The sequence below is a fragment of the Rhinopithecus roxellana genome, chromosome 21 (genome assembly GCF_007565055.1).
Source record: "Rhinopithecus roxellana isolate Shanxi Qingling chromosome 21, ASM756505v1, whole genome shotgun sequence".
NCBI lineage: Eukaryota > Metazoa > Chordata > Mammalia > Primates > Cercopithecidae > Rhinopithecus > Rhinopithecus roxellana.
This window is the reverse complement of record NC_044569.1, coordinates 29636923-29657500: the sequence shown is the minus strand read 5'-3', so window position 1 is coordinate 29657500 and position 20578 is coordinate 29636923. Positions and strand designations below refer to the sequence as shown.

Sequence of the window (20578 nt, the reverse complement as noted above, 5' to 3'; positions counted from 1 at the left end):
AAAAAAAAAAAAAAAAAAAAAAAAAAAAAAAATTGGAACTTGTATTTTATAAAAGAAGAGAGCAATGATGACCCTGAAAAATGAATCCTGTTTTGATATTGTACTATAATTATGTAAGATATGGCCCTGGAAGAACCTGGGAGCAGGGACCTCTCTGTACTCTGTACTCTGTACTCTGTACTCTCTTTGTGACTTCTTCTGACTCCTATTATTTCAAAATCAAAAGTTAAATCTTGCATAATGGTAGATCTGCATGTGCTCTGGGCCACCATACTTTTGTATCTGATGAACTTTTGATTTGTTTTTTGGTCCTCACCAACGCAAATGCCTGAGATCAGGAAGGAGGAAGAGGTGAAAGGAAGGCCACAGGATGGGCTGTCAGTACTGGGCATTGGCTCCCTCCACCCACTCCAGCCTCTGCCTCATTTTATGCTCTCACTGAGGACTTCCCTGCTCCATGCATGCACCACCTTTCACTTATTATTTATATTTTTACATCTTTATTTTAGTGTCTGCCTCTTCCCCATAGAATGTAAGTTCTAATAGTTTTTTTTTTGTATTAGGCAGGCAGAGTTAAGCACAGAGAATGCATGCAGCACATGTTTGTTGAATGAATGACTCCTTGTAGAACATGAAAGCTTGAAAATAAGCCGACTGGTTCCCCGAGAGAGAAGTAACTCAAATCTGCCCATCCTCATACGAAAGCAAACCTGTGTCTTTTAAGCTAAGGCCTTTTTCCTGTGTTCTTACTCTAGAAAAAGAAGACACGACTGATAACATCTGAGAGGAAGGAAACTGCATTGTGCTGGGATCTGCATGTCACATTATAAAAAACAATTTTTAAAAATAGACCAGTCTTTTAAACAGCTTCCAGAGATGGATTATCTTACTTTACTTTTGGCTCTTCTTCATGTATACAGAGGTAAAGATGATCTTTATATCTTCATTTAAAATTTTTGCTCCTGTTTTTGTTCTTACAGGGTGGCATATTCAGAATTTACAATGCTCTTTAGTTGGCTAGGATAATTTCTCACTTGTTCAGAAAACCTAAAAGTTACATTTTCCAATTATCAGTAGGACACCTTTTTAGATGAAGGCAGAAACTGTCATCCTTTACTGTGATCTCAATGCACTGTCCTGCTAGGGCTTCAAAAGTGTAAGATATTGATTTGGTGTTTTCATCATCAAGGCTAACAGAATTAATGTGATGTTGTATATTTCAGCTCTATGTGAAGAGGTGCTTTGGCATACATCAGTTCCCTTTGCTGAGAATATGTCTCTAGAATGTGTATATCCATCAGTGGGCATCTTAACACAGGTGGAGTGGTTCAAGATCGGGACCGAGAAGGATTCCATAGCCATTTTCAGCCCTACTCATGGCATGGTCATAAGGAAGCCCTATGCTGAGAGGGTTTACTTTTTGAATTCAACGATGGCTTCCAACAACATGACTCTTTTCTTTCGGAATGCCTCTGAAGATGATGTTGGCTACTATTCCTGCTCTCTTTACATTTACCCACAGGGAACTTGGCAGAAGGTGATACAGGTGGTACAGTCAGGTAAGGGCAAGTTTTTTTTTTAATCCTTTTTTATCCACCTACAACATTTGTTTCTATAAAGCCCAAGTAGAAGCTATAGAATGCTTTCTCGTATTTCTGTGGCATTCTCCAATTCCGTTTCTAGATGCTTTGATGTTACGACTTTGAAGGAGCAATCTTGGGAGTCTGTTTCATTTTTCTGACTGTGCTGTTTTGTCCGAGTAGAAATGCCTTTCAAATTTGAATGTAGTAGGAGAAAGTGCAGGTTTTATGTTGTCTTAATGATAACCTAAGCCTTGATTAAACTGATGCTGGCAACACATGGGTTCAGGATCCTGATGCCTTCCTTTCAGGGCTTTTATCACAGCGACGTAGCACCATTGCCTTCTGCTGGACACTCAGCACTCACTTCAACCTCTGGATGTTCAAGGTTCTTCCTGCAGTACCAAATCTAAGTTAGTTAGTTTGTTTCTTTCTTTCTCTCTCTCTCTTTCCCCTTCCTTCCTTCCTTCCTTCCTTCCTTCCTTCCTTCCTTCCTTCCTTCCTTCCTTCCTTCCTTCCTTCCTTCCTTATTTTTTCTTTTCTTTTTTTTGAGAAAGTCTCACTTTGTCACCCAGGCTAGAGTACAGTAGCATGATCTTGGCTCACTGCAACCTCCAGCTTCTGGGCTCAAGTGATTCTCCTACCTCAGCCCCGCAAGTAGCTGGGGCTGCAGGTGTGCATTACCACGTGATATGGTTTGGCTGTGTCCCCACCCAAATCTCATCTTGAATTCCCATGTGTTGTGGGAAGGACGGGGTGGGAGGTAATTGAATCATGGGGGCAAGTCTTTCCCATGCTGTTCTCATGATAGTGAATAAGTCTCACGAGATTTGATGGTTTAAAAAAGAGGAGTTCCCCTGCACAAGCTCTCTCTGTGCCTGCTGCCATCCATGTAAGACGAGACTTGCTCCTCCTTGCCTTCCACCTGGAGTGTGAGGCTTCCCCAGCCATGTGGAGCTGTAAGTCCAGTTAAACCTCTTTCTCTTGTAAATTGCCCAATCTTGGGAATATCTTCATCAGCAGCGTGAAAATGGACTAATACATCACGCCAGGCTAATTGTTGTTTTTATTTTATTATTTTTTGTAGAGATGAGGTTTCAACATGTTGCCCAGGCTGGTCTTGGACTCCTGAGCTCAAGGGATCCAACTGCCTTGGCCTCCCAAAGTGCCAGGGTTACAGGCATGAGCCACCATGCTTGGCCCTGGCTCCATCTTTCACCTCCTCCAGGTTTAGCTAGAGAGGACACATTCTTCATAAATTTGAGCTGTGGTGGCAGAAAGAACCCAATGATCCCTTGGAGTGTTTTTTGCTTTACTTACCAGAGATTGTGATTTTGTCTTTCTAGTGATGACCACATGAACTGGTTGTAGTATATTGGAAACACTTGAGTTTATAGTCATCACTTTCCATCAACCTTGTGTTAGTTGCTCCATTCCTCTAAATCTCAGGTTCCTGAACAGGAAATTGGGTTGGTAGTACCATTCTATTTGTTGAATGGCTGAGGGATGATATATTTAAAGAACTTGGCCCATGGTAGTCAGAGAATGATACATCTTATAATTATTTCCTATGCTTGTGATCCAAAAGGACGAATAATGAAATTTTCAGATATTAGTGACAATCTAAAGAAGGGAATATTTTTGGAGCTGTGTGTTTCTTGTGTGGTGTCTCTCAAATTATACCCCATGGCTGTATAGAGAAGAACATTATATGACATCTGACATAATAGTGCTTTATTTTTAAGGGGTCTATGTGCTAAAAGAACAATTACAGAATTATATGAGGAATATCAAATAGTCAGGAGGTAAGAAACATCTTCATGTATTTAGTTTTCCCTTTCTCTTTAGGTGTGGCTAGGGTGAAGACTAATTTTGTGTATATAGGTGAGGCTTATAGAGTGTCAATCTGCAATGTTTCTTTAGTTAAATGTTTATTAAAGACTCCATTTCACCATACAAGTCCTCATTTGCTGTTGTATGTAGACACCTGTTAAATTCTGCTTGGAAGTTTTTACTGTGTAGTAAATCAGGCAGGTGAAGTAGCAGATTGGCAAAGCTTTTAACATAGAGTGAGCCATTGGAAACAAGGCCTGAGCCACCAAAACTAGAACAGGATGCACTCCCCACTGCTGCCTTGTGTGGTGTGACTTTAAAGTTTGGGTTCCAAATTAGCTGTTTTGGTTTCTGTCACAGGACAACCAACTGAAAATAGCTCGACCTTTCAGGATAGAGGATGGGGCTAACCTGTAAAGAACTAAATGATGGTTATTATGCAAAGGTAGGATTTTTAGCATCACATATGAATGGTCTTAGGAATATTTCCTGTTGTTTTCATCCAGATTTGTCATTACTGCTATTTTTTGAGGCTAGGAAAAGAGAGCTCTCCCCTTCATGGGGCTTAAAAAAATACAATGTGGAGATTTTCAGTCAGTTATCAGTCAGAGGAAGGGGTACCAGCTGTCCATCTAGTTTGAATTCTTCATGATGGTATCCTTAGCCATGATCCATTGCTCTTGTTTTGATCATTTATATTTTAAAGAGCAGATTGATGCAATGGGCTAGTGAAGGCATTCTACCCAATTTTGAGAGTTTGAGAGCTTCACTTTTTTAAACTAAGAATGATAGTGAGTTTAAAAAATACTACTTGTATTTCAAAATTAACCTTAGGTGTGCTTACAATTTTCTTATGTACTTTAGTAACAACATACTGGGATTGCAAATACTGTAAAGGGGGAGTTGAAAATACATTAAATAGTAAAAAGAAATCAGACTTGGAATCTAGAAATCCTAGTTTATATAATAGATTTGTAAGAACTTCAGAAGGATGAAGGAGTTGGGCCTTATGCTCTGTAAATATGTTGATTTTTGCTATTTACTGATAACTTATTATGTGTGGAATTTTACATAGTCTGGATCTTCATAGACTTCCTCCTTGAATCTCCTGTGTGCACTTGAACGTTTGTATTGCCTGATCTTACAGGTGATGACATTGAAGTGCAGTGAAGTCTAGTGGTCTTTCCAAGGCCCCAAGTTTCGCATATGTCCCAGCAGATAAAGTTGCAAACTGATGCAACTGTCAGCCTGGGGGACATGGGAACCCACCAGGGCCCTCAAAGAAGGAGACCTTGGCCATTGTACCTCCTATCAATGCTACTCCCCTCCAGCTTTCAGCCTAGAGTTTAAGAGCAAATGGGACATCTTATTCTGAATAAATGGTACTACTAATATGAAGTTATTTGAAAATATGTGTTCTTTCCAGAACAGGCATTTCTTTATTAACAGTTGATTTAGAGACTCTAATGGTAAGAATAAATGCATTTGTTTTTACCTAGTTTGTGAGAAAATATGCAGAGATGACTTGGGGGACAACATTTTCAAGGTAGCCCTTTCTGGCAGAGTTTGTGGGGTCATGGAGAAAATTACTGTCACCTACGTGTCTCTGGCTTTATTAGCCAGTTAAAGCAAATATAGTTGCATTTACAGAAATACCCCCCAAATGAGTGACCCACTCAGAATGTTCTGCCACCTAGTGTTTACCGGGTGCCTGCTCTGTAGGATGCAACTGAGTGTCAGTTCATTTAATCCTTATGAAGTACCATGGGGAGGTAATGTGTTCCTGTGATACAACACTGAGGTTCAGGGTGGTAAACTCACTTGTCCAAGGTTCTCAAGCTGCTAAATGACACCACCAGAGTGATCCCAGTTGATTTTTCTGAAGAGTCAGAGACCTTAACTCCAGCAGAATGAACCATGGAGGGTCACAGTAGAGAAAAGTCATGCTGGACTTTGAAGAATTGGAAGGAATATTTTAATTACAGAGGCTGGGGTCTGGGGAAGAGAGAAGACAGAGAGGGAAGGGTGTCCTGGGGGTACTGATGGCTTAAAGAAGGGCACAGTGGAAGTGTAAAGTTCATGCAGGAGGCAGAGCCTGGCCCTCTCTGACTAGGGCACTGGGTGTGTATAAGATGTGGTTTTTACCCTGGGCTCTGAGGCCATCTATACCCGTAGAGGTGGCCTGAGAGGCAGCCTTACAGGAAAGGAAGACACTGTGAGGGTGAGACTCTCTCCCTGCCTGCACCAGCAAAGAGGCTCAGCTTATGATACTTTAGAGTCTCAGGAAAAGCTTTAGTACAGTAGATTCTATGATTAAAAAAGGAGTTGCAGCTCACCAGGGCAGCAGAATGTCAGAAATAAATCTGAAAAGTTATTGATGTGCCTAATGGAATTTTGACTTCCATCTGTAATGCAGACCAGGGGACATATCTGAATAGTTTTTAGAGAGAGACACAACATAAAACCAGATTTTTCTTTCACCACCTGGAAGATTACACTAGCTGCAGCCTTGTAGGAGAGTAAGACTTGCAGGCAAGGTAAGCAAATAGGCATCTATAGATTGGAACCCTTACATACTGCTAGCAGGAGGGTTAATTAGTATACCTATTGTTTTAGTCAGGCTTCTCCAGAGAAAGAGAACCAATGTGTAATACATGGAGGTTTATTATAAGAAATTGGCTTACATGATGTATTAGTCTATTCTCACACTGCTAGGAAGAAATACTTAAGACTAGGTAATTTATAAGGGAAAGAGGTTTAATTGACTCACAGTTCAGTATGGCTGGGGAGGCCTCAGGAAACTTACCATCATGGTGAAAAGGGAAGCAAGCATGTCCTTCTTCACATGGTGGCAGGAAGGAGAAGTGCAGATTGAGCTGGGGGGAAAGCCCCTTACAAAACCATGAGATTTCACCCCAACAGCATGAGGGTAACTGGCCCCATGATTCAACTACCTCCCACTGGGTTCCTCCCACAATACATGGGGATTATGGGAACTACAATTCAAGATGAGATTGGGATGGGGAAACAGACAAACTATATCATTTTGCCCTGGCCCCTCCCAAATCTTACATCCTCACATTTCAAAATACAACCATACCCTTCCAACAGTCCCCTAAAGTCTTAACTCATTCCAGCATTAACTCAAAGTCCACAGTCCAAAGTCTCATCTGAGACAAGGCAAGTACCTTCCACCTATGAGCCTGTAAAATCAAAAGCAAGTTAGTTACTTCCTAGATACAAGGGGGCTACAGGCATTTGATAAATACACCCATTCCAAATGAGGGAAATTGGCCAAAACAAAGGGGCTACTAGCTCCATGCAAGTCTGAAATCCTGTAGGGCAGTCATTAAAACTTCAAGTTCCAAAATGATCTCCTTTGATTCCATGTCCCACATCCTGGGCATGCTGATGCAAGAGGTGGACACCCATGGTCTTGGGCAGCTCCACCCCTCTGGCTTTCCAGGGTACAGCCTCCCCTCTTGGCTGCTTTCATAGGCTGGTGTTGAGTGTCTGTGGCTTCTCCAGGTGCATGGTACAAGCTGTCTGTGGATCAGATTCAGATTGTGGGATCTGAAGGATGGTGGCCCTCTTCTCACAGCTCTACTAGGCAGTGCCCCAGTGGGGATTCTGTGTGGGGGCTCCAATCCTACATTTCCCTGCTGCAGTGCCCTAGCAGAGGTCTTCCATGAGGGCTCTGCCCTTGCAGCAGCTTCTGAATGGACATCCAGGTGTTGCCATACATCTTCTGAAATCTAGGCGGAGGGTCTCAAACCACAGTTCTTGACTTCTGTGCACCCGCAGGCCCAACACCACATGTAAGCTGTCAAGACTTGGAGCTTGCACTCTCTGGAGCAACAGCCTGAGCTGTATGTTGTCCCCTTTTAGCCATGGCTGGGATATATGGCACCATATGCAGTCCTGAGGCTGCATAGAGCAGGGGGTCTTAGGCTTGGCCCAGAAAATCACATTTCCCTTCTAGGCCTCTGGGCCTATGATGGAAGGGGCTGCCATGAAGGTCTTTGACATGCCTTGGAGACATTTTCCCCATTGTCTTGGTGATTTACATTTGGCTCCTCATTACTTATGCAAATTTCTGCAGCTGGCTGGAATTTCTTACCAGAAAATGAGGTTTTCTTTTCTGTCGCATGGTCAGGCTGCAAATTTTCCAAACTTTTATGCTCTGCTTCCTCTTGAACCCTTTGCCTCTTAGAAGTTTCTTCTGCCAGATGCCCTAAATCATCTCTCTCAAGTTCAAAGTTCCACAGATCTCTGCGGCAGGGGCAAAATGCCACCAAACTCTTCGCATAGCAAGAGTAACCTTTACTCCACTTCCCAACAAGTTCTTTATCTCCATCTGAGACCACCTCAGCTTGGATTTCATTGTTTATATCACTATCAGCATTTTGGTCAATGTTGTTCAACAAATTTCTAGGAAGTTCCCAAATTTCCTACATTTTCCTGTCTTCTTCTGAGCCATCAAAACTGTTCCAACCTCTACCTGTTACCCAGTTCCAAAGTTGCTTTCACATTTGTGGGTATCTTTACAGCAACCCTCCATTCTCTGCTGTACTAATTTACTGTATTACTCAATTTTCATACCACTAATAAAGACATACCTGAGACTGGGTAATTTATAAAGGAAAGGGGTTTAATTGATTCACATTTCAGCATGAGTGGAGAGGCCTCAGGAAACTTACAATCATGGTGGAAGGGGAAACAAATATGTCCTTCACATGGCAGCAGGGAGAAGAATGAGTGCCCAGAGAAGGGGGAAGCCCCTTATAAAACTATCAGATCTCATGATAACTAACTCACTGTCATGAGAACGGGATGGGGGAAACCACACCCATGATTCCATTATCTCCACCTGGTTCCTCCCACTACACGTGAGGGTTACGGGGAACTACAACTCAAGATGAGATTTGGGTGGGCACACAACCAAATTATATCATATGATTATGGAGACTGATAAACCCAAATTTGCAGCATGGGCTTGCAGGCTGCAGCCCCAGGAGAGCTGATGGTACAGATGAAACCCAGGTCATCTGCTGCAGAATCCCTCTTGCTTGGGGAGGCTGGTCTTTTTGTTGAATGAGGCCCACCTACATTATGGAGAGCAAACTGCTTACTCAAAATTCACCAATTTAAATGTTAATCTCATCCCAGAGCACCCTTCAAATGACACATAAAATTAACCATCATACCTGTTTTAGAAAATGATATGGCATTAGCTAGTTAAAAACCCCAAATCCTATGATCCAATAATTCTACTCTGTTTGGTATCTCTCTTTTCTCTTCTCTTCTCTTCTCTTCTCTTCTCTTCTCTTCTCTTCTCTTCTCTTCTCTTCTCTTCTTTTCTTTTCTTCTTGACAGAGTCTTACTCTGTTGCCCAGGCTGGAGTGCAGTGGCACGATCTCGGCTCATTGCAACCTCCGCCTGCTAGGTTCAAGGTGATTCTTCTGCCTCAGCCTCCTGAGTAACTGGGATTACAGGTCCATATCACCACACCCAGCTAATTTTTGTAGAGACGGGGGTTTTGCCATGTTGGCCAGGCTGATCTCAAACTCTTGACCTCAGGTGATCCACCCCACCTTGGCCTCCCAAAGTGCTGGGATTACGGGCGTGGGCCACCTCGCCTGGCCAAATCTACTGATTTCTAATGATGAAAAGAGATGCAATTGTAATTTTTAGAGCAGTTCAAAGGTCTAAGGTAAGGATGAAATCTTCATTCTGATATGGTCTAGGGGTCAGGTAGAAGTAAGTTTCAGCAATGATTTCAATTTTTATGATCCAAGGACTAAAAGATGATGATTTTAGTGAAAAAGATGTGAAATGAAGAGATCAACTTGGCTAGGAAGAGTGGAAATAAGTCTGTTTCAGATGTATTAAATTGTAAAGTAGCCTTTGACTAGCTGACAATTGAAATTATGGAGCAACAAACCAGGATTGAAAATACCCAATTTGAAGTCATCTGAATGATCATCCAGCACATGTGAACAAGAGGGTTAACTAAGAAAGTACCAAAGGATGGGGGCAGAAGTCTAAGGTCATAGTTTGTGGCTTGGAGGATGGTCACATTGTAGTGTGTTAAAGAAGGTATTCATGGTAAAGAATGTAGAGGGCATAGAGAAAAGACGGGGAGAGTCAGGAGAGGGAGACGAAAGCGAACAGGTGAATTATTGCTGAGAGAGCAGAAGACACATAGAACTCACATTTATAGTAGAGGGTTAGATTTTCTTGCTCCAGACATGTAGGTACTTTGTGTTGGCTGTATCGTACGTTTTGCTGAGTCTATGATCTCCCATATTCCAGTCCATTTATCTCAAAGTGGGCACAGAGATGTTCCTCCCTGTTTCCCTTTAAGAGTCTCATTCTCTCCCAGGTTGGATGAGGCTCCTTATATACCATCCATGCTCTTTCTTAGAAGGCTCTCATCTCTACACCCTTCAAGGCCAAGTGTTCTCTGTTCAGATTCCTAGCAGCTGACATAGCAGCCAAAGTTTTCATTCATTCTTGTGTGTATCAGTTGGTTAGTGGCACTGAAGAGATTCCTTTAATATTAAGGGCCCCAGGATTGATGACAGTTCTGAGGAATCCTATGATGAAAGGGATTCTAAAGATCATGCTGGCCTATATATTAGTTGAGGCCAGCATGGCCAGCATTTTTCTAATGCTGGGGTATAATCTCAGCCTTTAAATTTGATTTAAAGCTGGGGAGAGGGAAGTCTCATATCTGGCTTTTACAAATGGGTGTGCTGATTTGCAGCAGTTGAACCCACTTACCCATTAATTCACTTATCAAGTCTTTCCTGAGAATCTACAATGTGCAATGTAATTTTCGGTGGTTTGGAAGATAGAAAGACATGGATCTTAGCTCTAAATAGGATGCAGAATACTGGGGGAGAGAAAAGTTGTATATCACAAATGATTATTTGAGGCAAAAAAATAAGTCCTATTGTAGTCTAGAGTATAGAATTTTATTTTACCTTGGAAATTCAGGGCAGAGTGGAAGAGTGGAATTTGAACTTAACCTTGAAGGAGGCAAGTCAGAAAATTTGGAGGTTGAGATTAGTGAGCACTATTCCAGGAGAATTGTTTTAGAAAATTATCTAGAAATTAGATAGCTCTGGCTCCAGTGTAACCAACTTTGGAAGATAATTTTCATTGTTCAAAAAAGACTCCAACAACAAAACAACAAAAACCTCTAAAATTGAACCAACACATAGAATTGATCAACAAATTAATGCAATTTATTCTGGTTTACAATTCATGGCTTGGTTGACATGTTGACTTGCTGCTTCAAAAGGCAAGGGAAGCCAGAGGCATTATACAATTGTATTTTACAGTCTATATTAAGCTATTTGCACACTTTCATTTTGGCCTTTTTTTGGCCTATCCCAAATTCAGAAGGAAAGAAGAAAACATATGAAAATGACACCATATTTATTGATGACAAGTGAAAGTGATGGAGGAGGAGACTTGGTATGAAAGGCTATTGCCTGTCAAAGGAAATTCCAAACAAGGTTAAGAAGGCTACAGAGAAAGTCTTTCTGATTCTCCTGTTATAAGGGTCACCAATTCCTTTTAGCTTGTTTAGTCCTTGTGTAGACTTTTTTTCAGTTTTGTCTATCATATGTATCTCTATCACTTTTAATTTTCTTAAGATGGAGAAATAAGAAAAAAAGTCATTTCAAGTCAACTGATTAGAGAATGAAGCCATAAGCTCTCTTTTTAGGCCCATTCTGGCGAGCTTATAAATAAGTAATAAAGGTTTTAAATGTCCGTGTGTGTATATGCATGTACACACACAAGACTAAAAAGTGTTACATTTTAGCAGTTTTTGGTTTAAAGAAAAAATATTAAATGGTATCTATAAGGAATCCACAAGGGATGAAGCAAACATTTTAAAGGCCTAGAAATCTCCATAATGAAATAAAATAGTGTATAAAGAAGGCAGATGATAAAAAGCATTTTAAGAGTCACGGAAAGCAAGGTTATGGTCACTGCATTTCTCAAGGGTGAAGCAAATGGGAAACTGAAAGTGGATAGTTACCAGAACGTGTGCCAAGGTTGTTTTTATCGACATGCTTTCCCTGTGCCAAGCCCAGGAAGGAGCAGGCGCAAGAATGCACGTCTCTGTGGGAATCAACCCTCAGGCTTTCGGGTAAAGCTCTGTAATCAAAAATCAAAAAAAAAAGAGAAAGTTTAAGAACTCTCTAGAGCAAGATAATACTAAATTTATATACACAATTGAATTCAATAATCGAATGGCCAATACAGTGGAATTCACATACAGGCACGGGCACGTGCTTGGGTTTTTGGAGAGTAATATTGTCTGTCTGTCTGTCTCGATGCTTGGGATTCTGTCTACTTCCTTCACCTCCTTTATGCCCCATGAGACACCCCAGTCTTTGACACGTCTAAGTTGTAGTAAAATCCAGAGGAAACTTTTACTTTGCGCTTGTTGTCAAATGCACTCAAGAAAGCCACAGCAGGGAGTGGAATTGGCTGCCATCTTTGCGTGTAGCCATTTTGCTTACTTATACTACCAATGTAAACATGAAACTGTACCCTTCTTATCGTAGATATTTATATTTTCAAGATGGTTGTGGAGTAGGGGTATGCTTGGCTGAATTGACAGAGAATGGGCTACAGCTGAAGCTTTGGACGGTGATTCTCCTGTTACCTCTGAACATTCTGTGAGTATAGCTGGAAACCACAGAGTTCTTGGTTTTTCCTCCTTCAACTCTCAGTGATTAAGACAACTCACACCTTTACCACAGCAGCTCTTTACCCAGCACTGAAAGCGGCTGCCAACCACAACATGAGGAATATATTTCCTCTTTAGAATGGGTATTGGTGGTGTGTGGGTGCCAGTGCAGCGTGGGGACTGTGGTCTCATGCATGAGTAAGAGCTGGTGTCCTATAGTCTTCAGTGCCTGTCAAATAACTGTGGAACATGTGCAGCCCACACACATTGAGACTCCTCCTCGGACCATCTCTGCTTCTGTGATCTTGTAAAAAATTCCTCACTTCAAAGGTTGAGAGCTGCAGGTAGTGGGCATTGTTCTCCAGCACGTGATCTGGGAAACTTCCTTATAGGATTAGCGAGTAGGTGTGAGTGACCTTCAAAAAGGCCTTATAGGAATTTACCCATTGACAGATCACATTATTAACTGAAAGTAAGACTATAAATTGCATTTTATAAAATAAAAAATGTGAGATTTGAGATATTCAAAAGCAAACAAAAAGAAAATAAGTAACCGAAGAAAGTCCGAAAGCTCTTGGCTTGTAAAGCTCTCAGTTTTTACTGATGCTTGGAGCTCCTCTGTGACTTTCTCTTTGAGTTAATGCTGTCCTCTGATGGTTTAGGTAGCATCGATAAAAAGATCTGGTTTCTAAGTTATGGTTTTTGTTGCTAGTTTTTGTTCTTGTTTGATTTTATAGGGAGAGGAGGTTGCAGGCAGAATGGCTTTTTCTTTCCTTGGAGAAAATGGTAGGAGACTATTCTGAAGACATTTAAGATTTTGAAACTGTTAAGAATTTCAAGACCATCAAGTCAATCCTTCAGGGATCAGTGTGAAATTATTCCCTCAGGCAACATCTCCTCTACTTACTCCTGAGCAGTTTTAATTAAATAACTCAGTTGATAGGGCTTCTGGCACTTCCCTTGAGAGATTATTCACAATCCAATAACTCTCAATGTGAGAAAATTTTTCCTGACTTCAGCTATTTAATCAACTTACACTTTTAAAAAAGTCTTCTCTGTAATCTGCCTTAAGAGAAAGAGCTATGTTTCATAGAATACTGATAGAAGACTTCCAAGGATGGAGGTATAATACACGATATTCTTACTTACTAGTATTGTAAATAGCTATGTGCATCATATCTGCACACAGTGGTGACTGTGGCAAAACAGAATGAAATCTGGGCATTAATTCTGGGAGCATTTAGGTGCAGCATTTAATGAGCAGAAACCTAAGAAACTTAGCATTCTCATTTTAGCAGATAGGCTCTTAAGAACACGTTTGTTCCAATTCTTGGCCAGCTACATAAAATTCTATATGCTACCAACACTGGTATTTCCAGAATTGCTTCATGAAGGGGTGTGTGTGTGTGTGTGTGTGTGTCCGTGTCCTCTGTGTGGAGAGGATCATTTCCTTCATGATATATAAAGAACCCGAGACTATAGCAAATTTTAGGTCATTTACCTAATTCATTTCACTAATAGAATACATTTATTTCTCTTTGCAAACTGGAAGCTATAGTTAAATGTATACCATTTTCGTCTGAGAAACAGCCAAATAATTCAATTGTTGTATTGGTAATGTTAGTATATGTCCCCAAAAGAGACCCTTTGTAAAGTCCCATTAACTCCTGACGTCAGATTTCTCAAAATATCTCATTATTTTTTAAGAAACATAGTTGCTCATTTAAGTGAAATAAAGAATACTTAACATGGGGCTTGTACCTTCTTCCTTTTATTCTCTTTAAATCCTACAAATGTTTCTGGAAAGAACAAACATTTAATAAGATGAAAAGGCCAGGCGCGGTGGCTCAAGCCTGTAATCCCAGCACTTTGGGAGGCCGAGACGGGCAGATCACAAGTTCAGGAGATCGAGACCATCCTGGCTAACACGGTGAAACCCCGTCTCTACTAAAAAATGCAAAAAACTAGCCAGGCGAGTTGGCGGGCGCCTGTAGTCCCAGCTACTTGGGAGGTTGAGGCAGGAGAATGGCGTAAACCCGGGAGGCGGAGCTTACAGTGAGCTGAGATTCGGCCACTGCACTCCAGCCTGGGCGACAGAGCGAGACTCCGTCTCAAAAAAAAAAAAAAAAAAAAAAAAAAAAAGATGATGAAAATATTTTATTTTCAACTATTCGCATTGTATTTCTTTGTGCTGACACAGTGTTTGAATTTTCATTCTTAATGTGGTCCGATTATTCTGTTTTCAGTGAAAATAGCAGAATTGAACCAAAGGGAAAATGGCTAAACCTTGTTGCTGAAATGACACAGAGGTATTTGAATCCTCTTTATTGGATGAAGGATGATAACAATAATGAAAAAATCTGCGTAAATCTCATCTAAATCTGTTGATAGATATTATTGTTTGCTGTGAGGAAAAGAAAGAATGTATGCCTATATGTCATGTAAACATGTGGGCCATGTAAATGTGTGGGCCAAGTGACAGTAATACAGGGTGGAATTTGGAAAGTAGCTTAAAGCAAGGTTTGGAGAGTTGGGAGGTGACAGAGGTTACTTCTGGTTTGGGGAAACCATGGCCTGGAAATCTAGGTGTAATTTGGATGAGTGGAGACAAGGGCTGGCAGGAAGAGGGAGGAAGTTCAAACAGGAAAGTGCATCACAAGAAACATCACATACCATGGAGATGCTCTTTGTGCTTGAGGCACATGAAAAACGAATTTGGCCAGAGGCTCAGGGGAAGGCCGGAGGGTGGAAGGTCCAGATTTTGGACTTCATTTGGTTGTTAGTAAAGTTTTCAAATAGTGAAAGTCTCATGTTGGCCATGATTTGGAGCCATGACCCTACCAACGGCATGGAGGATGATGTAGAGGTAGGAAGGCAGAAAGATAGGAGGCACAAAAGCAGGCAAGAAAACGGGAGGCCTGAGGCCCTGCAGTGAGGGAGGACACCGCCCCCACAGTGCAGCCCACCAGAGCAGTCTTCCCAAATTACACACCAAGAAAGCTCCCGTGCTGCAAGTTTCTCCTTCCCATTTCCTCCCCTCTTGAATTCTATAAATGTTTATTGAATATCTGTCATATGCTGGGCCTGTGTGAGGTTGGAGGCACGTAGGAGAAATGTCCCAGTCCCTCATCTCAAGCTCAAGGCTCTGTGCGACTTGATGCTTGCATTGTTTGGATGCAGAGGACGGGAACTGGTGGAGCTAGAAGTGGGTAGTGACAGTAAATGTGTGTGCATGTGGGAAGGAGGGTTGTGGAGTGAGGGAAGGGGTCGTTCAAAGAGCTTCAGAGATCAGAAGACACTAGAGCTTACTGATGAGGGAAGAAGAGAATGGATTGAAGAGTGGTCGTGCTGTTAGCCGGATGGCATTCCTGCTGGAGTGAAATCATGCTAATGGTGCAAAAGCAAAATAAGGCTGGTGTGCTTGGGAATTGCGGGATGGATCATAAAGCCTGAGTAAAGGCTAATTTAAGTGGGTAGTGGTGCCAGGTGGTGAAATTGGAGGAGTGGAGAGTGGTGATAAAGAAATTGGATGTGTGATCAGCAGGAGCTCCAGATTTTTGCTTAGAAGAGGGGCCTTCAGAACCCTTGATTTGGAACTGCATTTCACAGCAAACCCACATGCTTACTCAGATGCATTTTCTTTGCAGTGGGATGGGAGTCGAGCTTCACTTCCCTCCAGTTACATTGTTGTGTCACAAATGTAAACTATTCTAAGATATTTGGACTTTAGGTTTCAGGCAAGGGATTTCGATTAGTCTGCAGTTTAGAAAGAGCACGCAGACAGGGTTTAGAAGAGAGATTGGAAGCAAGAGAGAATAGATGAAAGACAAGTCAGAAGAATTTTGTCCCCCGGTTTATTTGCTGAAGTCATAACTCCTAATATCTCAGAAGGTGACTGTATTTGGAAATGGGGTTTTTACAGAGGTAATTACGTTAAAGTGAGGTCATTAGGGTGGGATCTGATCCAATACGACTGGTTTCCAAATAAGAAGAGGAGATTAGGACACAGAGGGTCATCTGGAAACCAAGGAGAGGGGCCTCAAAAGGAATCAACCCTGCTGGCACCTGAATTTTGGGTTTCTAGCCTCCAGAATTGTGATAAAATAAGTTTCTGTTGTTTAAGCCATCCAATCTGTGGTACTTTTTTATGGCAGCCCTAGCAAACTAATGCAGAGGTGATGAGAATAAGTCAGACAAGAGATGAAAAAGAATTAAACTAAGGCAGCTTAAGTGGGGATAAAGCAGATGGGGCATATTCAGGATGAATTTTCTGCCGAGTGCATTCTTCATTATTCTGATTTCTTCCCCTCTTGAAGATTCAGGACTTACATTTTAAAAAACTACTACAACTGCCAGAGCTTTGGTTCAGAAATTGCTGGAACACTGCTCCCCACCTACTTGCTTTGTCAAAGTTTCACTCCTGGTTCTCTGTCTCTCTACCTTAATTTGTGTTTCACAGCGCACACACCTCCATCTTTCCTGGAATTGGTACACTTAGTTCTTTTGTAATCTATGTCTGACGGTGTAATATTACAGTAGTTCTGTCTCTACTGTCTTTTTTTTTTCTTTTTTACTCAGTTTTTTTTTCTTCCTGTCATTGCTTTATTTTCTTATGTTCGTGGTTATTTTTCACTGTGTGCTGCCCATAGTCCTTCATAAAGCCTGCTGGGGATTCTCTGAAGTCTAAAATGAAGGGGCCTTTATTCTCAGAGGAGTCAAAAGGATTGCTTTCAGCCTGAGCTTTACAGAGCACCCATGCCATGGGAATTTAGGCTATAAATCCATATGAGGACTGATTTGTGCTTAGAAATACTTAAGGATTTTCTTTCTTTCCCTTATTCACCTGGGGGTGCAGGTGAGGGCATGCTTATTTCCAGGTCATTGTTACCATGAAGGAATATCCCTCAGAGGTCCCGACAAGAGGAAGGTCTTCTTTTTACTTCTCACTTCAGGTAGGTCCTGGGTTTTGACACCTATTTCATTTGTGTTGTATGAGGTTCAAAAATCAGAATTCACGTTTGCTTAGACTGGTCAGGTGTGCTCAGGGCAGAAGTGGCCTCCATGTCCCTATGTCTCCAGTTTTTCACTTCTACCTGGATTTTTCCGGTGGTCCCTGTGTTGTCAGAGATTTGATGATTTATTTTTTTTTTAAAATGAATCCTGCATATTTAGTTGTTTTTAATAGGAATTTTGGTGATAATCATGGAGCCTGATATTTCATGGGAAATAGAAATATCCCTATTTCTAAAACATACATTTGCTCCTTTCACAAATCTGTCCTGCTCCCAGTCTTTCTCATTTGAGTCAATATTCCCACATCTTAAAAACATAGAAGTCATCTTTTATGCTTCGTTTTGCCTCATTTTTCACATCTAAGTGTCTAGACTCGCAAAATATACACCTCATATCCATTTAGCTCAAACTAGATTGCAACAGCCTTCATTCAAAGCACTCATCTTTTACCTCTTTGTATTTTTTAAAAAGTATTTGTCATCTAGATGGTTTTACCTGAAAGTCTGATCTGAATAATGCAGCCCATCATCTTCCCAGAAACGATGTATCCAATACCCCAGCTTTTGGGCTCTTCATCTTCTCAGAAACGATGTATCCAATACCCCAGCTTTTGGGCTCTTCATCTTCTCAGAAACGATGTATCCAATACCCCAGCTTTTGGGCTCTTCTCCAGTCCCGGTAGGATTTTGTTTCTAGTTGCCTATGCTCATGGTGCAGAGGAGAGATGCCCGACCTCCTTCGTTCTCAATCACCTCCAGAGATGGCATGCGGCCTGTGGAATTTCTGTATTTGTGGGAATGAGCTCAGACAATAGGCTAGAGAGAGAGAGAAATTGAGAAATGACAGATTTCATAATATAGTCAGTGTTGGGTGTGAAATAGAAAAGGGATTCAAGAGTGGCACCAGGTTTTACTTGGGATCCTGAAGAGATGGTGTTGTCATTGACTGCATCAAGGAGAATGAGATGAGAAGCTTCAGAGTGGGGTTGAATGGTTTAGGTTTAGACACCCAAGTGAAGCTCTCTAGTAGGCAGGAGGATTTTTAAATCAGAACCCAAGAGAGAACTTGGGTTGGAGATGCAAATGTGGTAAAGTCACGGGTGTGTACAAGTGTGCACAGACAGCTTTGGCTAGTCTTCCTTCACATTCATAACCACCGTTCACTGAATGTTTATTATGTCGCAACCCTGGGCAGGGCTCTAAAGGATTTACATTGATTATTTCATTTAATCCTCACACTGTCCCTATGAGGGAGATAGTAATATTAATACATAATTTAAAAGTCGAAATTTAAAAAGTGAAGATAGACTATGGAGCGTGTAGGGATGAAAAGGACCTAGCATGTGAGAATGACTTGATAAAATGATGTTACAAGTACATGAAGAAATCAAGATGGAAGGGATGTTACTAGATCCAGAGTGTCCTCACGATCCACAGCAGAGTTTGCGAACAAGTGGCCTGTAACACCCATTTCATTTGACCAACACATTTTTGGAAGATCAGAAACGCTCATATACACATCTGGATGGACTGTTAATACTGCCATAAGTGTTCTGCTTGGCAGCATTTTCTAGGCTGGGTAGCAGCAACTTTTTTGTAAATAATATATTCCTGAGTCACCCACAATCCCCACTCTTCCCTATTGTAATACCTTTGGCTCCGGTCATTTCCATGATCTTCTTGGACCCTCTGGGAATTTGTCTTTGCAACCCTCACCTATGTGGTTATTCTTTATTCTTAAAAGTGCTGTTCAAGGTCTTCTAAGGCTTGGTCCCTGCATACCTTCCAAAGTCACCTTTGGGTGCCTTTTTTTTCAGCCGAACATGGTTAAGTGCAAATTCCCTAGGCATCCTCTGCATTTCTGAACTGTAGACGTTTTTGCTTCTGCCTTTTCTTTCCCTGAAATACTCTTTCACTCTGTATACTACAGACCGAATATCCCATATCAAAACATCTGAAATCCGAAATGCTCCAAAATCCGAAACTCCTTGAATGCTAACATGATGCTCAAAGGAAATGCTCATTGGCGCATTTTAGATTTCAGATTTTTGGATTTGGGATGTTCAGCTGCTATGATGTAAACATTCCAAATCTAAAATAATCCCAAATCTGAAACACGTATGGTCCCAAGTATTTTGGATAAGGAATACTCAACCTGTACTCATCCTTCAGCTAAGGAAACATTGTCCCACCCCTAAAACGGGAATCCATGTTTTCTGCATTCCTCGGATGTTGTTTGTGGCCACCTTTTTATTGAAGGTATTTTCTTTTCCTTGCATTCCATTTAGTGATTACCATTCCCATCTCCCTCACTGCCTCCTCTCCTGAATGAGGGCAGGCCACATCCCATTTCCCTCTTTGTGAGCCCAGTGATGTTGGCGACAGAGCTTTGCCCTTAGGAGACATGCTCAATAAAACAGCAAAAGAGTTGGGGTGAAGCGGGGGGAGTGATAGAAAATCACCAGCACCAATGGCTGATCTGTACGTAGGAAAGGTATCAATTCCATATGTAATTAAGTAGAATAGAACAACTGCCTGTGGGTACTTTCCGGGAATTGAAAAGTATTCCCCTGGGTGGTAACAAAGGTTTATAGCTCATCATATGTGAAACATGGTTTGAAGTGTATTTGGATGTGAATTTCTCTTTCTAGATGGTTTGAAACTTATCTACCGCTTTTCTGCATATTTCATAACTTAAGGAGATTCTTCAGTAATTCACCCACTAGTTTGTTATTTTACTGCTCAGAATGGTTTAGTGTCATTTGCAAGTTTTTGATAGGGATATTTATTAGCACATTATTTGTAAACATACTATGTGAACTTAGTACACTCATGTTCATAACAGCATTATTCACAACAGCTAAAAAGAAGCAGCAACCCAAATGTCTATGGAGGAATAAATGACCAAACAAAATGCAGAGTATCTACAGTGTATGTCTATTATGTATAGATGTATATAAAATGTATGTAACATGCGGAATATGTACGGTGGAGTATTCTTCATTCTTAAAAATGAAGCATATTTCAACACATGCTACAACATGGATGAACCCTGAGGACATTATTCCAAATGAACAAAGTCAGTCACAAGACAACAAATACTTTATGATTCCACTTATATGAGGTACACAGAGTAGTCAAATTCATTGATTCAGAAAGTGGAATGGTAGTTGTCTGGGGTGGGGAATGGGAGAACAGGGAGCTGTTTAACGGGTAGTGTTTCGATTCTGCAAGATAAAAGAGTTATGGAAATTGGGTTTACAACAATATGAATATACTTAACACTACTGAACTGTACATTTTAAAAGGGCCAAGTTGGTAAACGTGTGTGTGTGTATAGTGTCTTAGTCTGTTCAGGCTGCTAGAGCAAAATACCTTAGATGAGTAATTTATAAATAATTGAGTTGTATTTCTCACCATTCTAGAGGTCAGAAAGTCCA

General features: G+C 41.1%; 1 protein-coding gene across 5 annotated transcripts in view; it reads left to right on the top strand.

Annotated features, from left to right (window-relative positions):
- CD226 (CD226 molecule) overlaps positions 1 to 20578 on the top strand; it is a 97104-nt gene that overhangs the window by 13149 nt on the left and 63377 nt on the right. For all 5 annotated transcript variants that reach the window (XM_030925727.1, XM_030925724.1, XM_030925726.1 and 2 more), the window contains 2 exons: positions 756 to 922; positions 1224 to 1559. In XM_030925727.1, coding sequence (XP_030781587.1) covers positions 817 to 922; positions 1224 to 1559 — 442 coding nt within the window. In that variant the 5' untranslated portion in view covers positions 756 to 816. The remainder of the gene's footprint in view (positions 1 to 755; positions 923 to 1223; positions 1560 to 20578) is intronic.